The sequence below is a fragment of the Carlito syrichta genome, unplaced genomic scaffold (genome assembly GCF_000164805.1).
Source record: "Carlito syrichta isolate Samal-C Ts95f unplaced genomic scaffold, Tarsius_syrichta-2.0.1 Scaffold317080, whole genome shotgun sequence".
Lineage (NCBI taxonomy): Eukaryota > Metazoa > Chordata > Mammalia > Primates > Tarsiidae > Carlito > Carlito syrichta.
In genome coordinates, this window is record NW_007261176.1 from 164,282 (window position 1) to 168,780 (window position 4,499).

The 4,499-nt window shown below is 49.6% G+C and overlaps 1 protein-coding gene across 4 annotated transcripts in view; it reads right to left on the reverse strand.

Annotated features, from left to right (window-relative positions):
- Positions 1-662: 662 nt before the first annotated feature.
- Positions 663-4,499, reverse strand: part of CAMK1D (calcium/calmodulin dependent protein kinase ID) — a 261,834-nt gene continuing 257,997 nt past the window's right edge. For 2 of the 4 annotated variants that reach the window (XM_021707376.1, XM_021707377.1), the window contains exons 8-10: positions 4,304-4,391; positions 3,261-3,378; positions 678-1,818 (exon numbers count right to left, since the gene is read on the reverse strand). In XM_021707376.1, the coding sequence (XP_021563051.1) occupies positions 1,700-1,818; positions 3,261-3,378; positions 4,304-4,391 (325 nt within the window). In that variant the 3' untranslated portion in view covers positions 678-1,699. Of the gene's footprint in view, positions 1,819-3,256; positions 3,379-4,303; positions 4,392-4,499 lie in introns of all 4 variants that reach the window. The other 2 variants (XM_021707378.1, XM_021707379.1) reach the window with 2 other exon arrangements.

Sequence of the window (4,499 nt, forward strand, 5' to 3'; positions counted from 1 at the left end):
GGCCTGGACGTAGGCAAAGGCATGGAAGTGACAAGCGTGGCTCGACCAACAAGAGGTCTCGAGACTGGCCAGTGGTAGGACGAGGGCTTGAGGATGGCAGCCAGCAGTCGCTGGGCCATCAAGCACAGCTGCGAGACACCTCATCGGCTCGAGGCTGACTGGGATTCAGAGTGGGCGCTGGCTGGGTCTGGGGACCGAGGGAAGGTTTCGGCAAAGCTTGCCCTGGAGCCTCCGGCCCAGCTCTGCAGGACGGGCTCCTTGTTACCCTCTGGAGCACAAGTACGGTCAGCCCCGGGCCGCACCCTGCCTCAGTCTCCCACACAGCCCTCCACCATGCAGGTGAACACCGTGGCCGGGCTTGCCTGGGATGTCCTGGTTTCAGCGTTTAAAGTCCCACATCCCAGGAAATCCTTCAGCCCCAGGCGAGCTGGGCTATCTGGTGACTCCACCACCACAGATCTTTGCTTTAGACTCCCCTGATCAGAGGGATGGCTTCAAGCATAGCTGGGCCCAGCTGAGGCCGTCTCTGGCCACCTCCATGGGGGCCAGTGTCCAGCTCGCATGGCAGGCCACCTCTCCTTACTGCCACAAGTGGATTCTTTTCCAGGGCTGTTTCCCTCCCTTCCCTCAGAAAACATGTAAGAATAGGGTAAAAATGTGGAGAGACAACTTGTAAGTGTAAGATTAGAAACACATTTTTTAAAAAACACAGAGAAAGAGATTAATTTTAAAACTGCATAGCTGAGACCAGACTTTCATCTGTTACCTCCTGTGAGAAATGAGGGTTGTGTGTGGGTTCACCTTACACAAGACAGCAGCTTGCTCCTTCTGCAAGAAGGCTCCTGAATCTCTGCATTGTGGGCCTCTCATTTACGGCAAGTGTGGCCTAGGAAGACTGGCCTCGGGCCTCAGGGAGAGGGTTCTTTCTTCATGACTGCCAAGGCTGGAGGCCTCCCGGTCTCCGGTTGGCTAGGGTTTGCTGGGGAAAGTTTTCTGCGGGTTCCCTCCCAAGGCCACCCTGGAGAGACGACAGCTCTGCAGAACAGCTGAGGTGTCTTCTTAGGGGACAACCGCCCTCCCAGGGAGGGGAGAAAGACAGAAGGAACAGAAGCAGAGTGCACACCCAGCCTTGGAGATAGGCTCTCCATCCTCTTGTTAGGATTTTTAAAAATACCTTTAAATTCCCCTCAGAGGAAAAAAATCTCTTGAAGGTTGACATAAAACTACTATTAAAGAGCAAAAGATATATGCCACGTAACTGAGAGTCAAAGGACAGACTTTTCTGAAAAGGAAATAAAGCAAACCCTAATGCACAATATTTACCAATATTTAAATAATCCAGTTGAAACCTTTGTTTGTCATTAGTGAAAAAATACACCATAGACGGTTACCTACGCTGCGAAGAGAGGACACGGCGGAGCTGGGAGAGGAAGAAGAAAGTTCATTCAGCTAGAGCTTTGCAGGTTCCTATGTACAGCACCAGATCCTAATCAATCAGCTCCCCTTGAAAGTCAGTTCAGTGTATGAGAAATGAACACTTCAGAGTTGCAGTATAAAATATGGCCATAAAAAACTTCTGTCTTCCAGTCCTATGCAGGAAAGTGCACCATGCAAGGTGGGGTCTCGCTGGAGTGGCTCGCGGCCCGGCACCCGGGGCTCCCCTTCCCTGGCCCCGCCCCGGGCCCCCCTCCAGAGCCAGTCACTTGCTTCCAGTGTGCACTGCTGTCACAGTGGTGGGCCTGGGTCTCCGCTCAGCTCCGACTCCTGAGACCCCCGACGAAGAAGAAATGAAACTACAGAGCGTGGAAGGTGCCAGACCTGCAGGGAACAGTGGAAACAGGGCTCAGAGGTTCAGAAGCAAATTTCCACCTCCCCTTCCCACCGCAAGGCATCAGATGGGCGGGGTCTGTGGGGCGCCCACACTTTCACCCACACGGTTCTACGTTTTAACCTACCTGTGGGGACTGTGTTCAGAGGTTTTGTTCCTACACCCAGCACGCTTCTCCTTTCGCATGATAAATATAACCTTTTTCATTATAAATATAGGCTCTATGTACTGAGCACGCACAAGGCACTAGGTGCTGGGCTGGGTGGTGAACACATGCTGTCATGAGAGCTGTTCATGTCTTACAACAGCTCCGTGAAGTAGGTATTTTAAGACTCAAGAGAGGATCCGATCTCCACACCCGACCCCTGGTTGGTGGGTTGTTGCACCCTTGGCTAAGAAGCTTTTCGTGACACAGAGCATCTGAAACCAGGATGTTCACTTATTCCTGTGTGGACTTGGCAGCCCTTGGCCTAGAGGCTTCCTCACAAGCTGCACTAACCGCCCCCCAAGTGGAGGATGGACTAGCTCCTGTTGATCGCCCCCCAGGGAACCCTCCTAGGGAATCTCTTCACTGGGATACAGGGAGATCCAGAAACTACATTGTTAGGATGGGCTTTGCTGTCGCTGTCTGTGTGTGAATGTCTGTGTGTCTGTGTGATCAGCTGTGCAGCAACCTTTGACCAGAGGGTGGAAAGGACTGAAGTGTGAATGTGGATCTGTGTGTGCGACTGGGTTGGGGAAGGTCATGGAAATTCCTGGGGAAAACTTCAGGGCTGGACAGTCCCAGATGAGATGGGACGTCTCTCTACGGAGGAAGGGAAACCCTTTCTGAGCCAAATGGGAAGGAGTGTGAGGCCTAGGGTGAGGCCAATGGTGAGGTGAGGGAGCTGAAGGTCAATGGAGACGATCAAGGTCACTGCCCTGAGGTGGAGAGGACCCACTGCGAGGGCCCAGCAGGAGACTACGATAAACACAGCGAGGCCAAGGGTGGCCTGTCCAAGAATAGGTGAAGGATATGAAATACTTTCACTTCAAAGCCAATGCACTTCACATCAATCTGCATCAAAAATAGACAGACTGGAAACCAGCAGCATCAGGCCAGCCCCCCCTCAATCTGTGAACGTGACCGCACAGTAAGAGGGAGTTAGACGCATGGAGGCAGCTCAGAAGGCGTCTGTGCCTTTATCTAGACAGGCACGGCCTTGTGGAACTGAAGCCATTTTGCATCTAGAAACGGAAGCAGCGATACCTAGGACTCTGAGTTAGCTAAGTGATTGCATATGTAAAAACGTCTGAGGGCTGCTGTGAGACTAGATAAGTACTCAAAGTGCCTGGCAGACAGCAGGTGCTCAGCAGAGGACTGTGCCCTTCTCTCCATCCCAGGTTCGTCTTCAGGGCCAGCTAAAGAAGTCTGTTTTTGCTACATACGCACAATCTTTTTGGCTGGCCAAACTGAGGCTGCTCGAAACACTTGCATTTGAACTGTCCAGGCTGCTGCCAAGATGGAGTTTTCTCATATGTCTCACGACGGCCGTGGCATTAAATGCTTGCTGAAATGTAAGAGAGGGAAAAACACACAAAATATTTCAGCTAATTAGAAACGACTCCTGTTACCCTGAGCATTTCAAACTTTTTAAATCACTCTCATGCTAGCCTAAAAAGAAAACGTATGCAGTCCCTTCTTCCAAAAGTACACACATTTATTTAACACCCTCCCAACAGAATATATTTTGGAGATTTAAATAAATTTTCTTCTGACATCATAAGTATATAGAATCAATGTAAAACGATTCTGTAATTTAAGATTAGTGACTTTAGACTAAAAGGCCTAGCAAAATAACCTTAAAAAGTGATGACTTAAAATAGTTTTTATTTTCCTATGATTTGTCTGAAATAATGGCACTTCCTCTGAATAAAGCAGGTCCATGGAACTAACTGGCTTTGTTTCTGAGCCGTTTCTCACTGCTGGCTCTCAGAGCAAAACGGCCAGCTCTGAATAACTCACGCTGACTAGAACACAGAGGCTAGATACCAACAGATGATCACGAAACCTCTAGGGTGGACATCTGTCAAATTTTTACCAGGAAACCCCGATGAGTTCTATTCAGATTTCCTGTTTTTTCCCTTCATATCCCTTTATGAAATTCAACTATTCAAAGTTCTAGCAAGGTGAAGAAAGACAAAAGGGATTATGCTGCTTAAGAAATCAAATGAAACAGAACTGGCTCTATTGCTATTTTTGAACCACAGAGGAGAAACACTTAATCACACACTCCATCCTTCTTACACAGCGATACTATCTCCAAGTCTTAATTATCATTGGTTAAAATTAGCAAAATTATTTGGGTGAGGTTCTGGGGACTTTTGTCCAAGCTCGTGGTGACGGTGACCTTTAGAAATAAGAAATGGCCAAACTGTAGAGCCAGCGTCAGGAGAGTGGCCTCGCTAACCGGGAGTTTCACACACTCAACTTACTCTCCACTTGCTCTTGGCGAAGTTCTTCCGGATCTGGGCGCTGACAGACTCGTGTATGTTCTTGTTGAGGGCCGTGTCACCAGCGATCCTGAAACAGAGCAAAGATGCTTCTTCGCAGGGGCTTCTCGGAGGCCCTGGCGCGGGGTCCCAAGCTGCCATTCCAGGGAAGCCTCACCCTACCCTCAGGAAAGCCGAG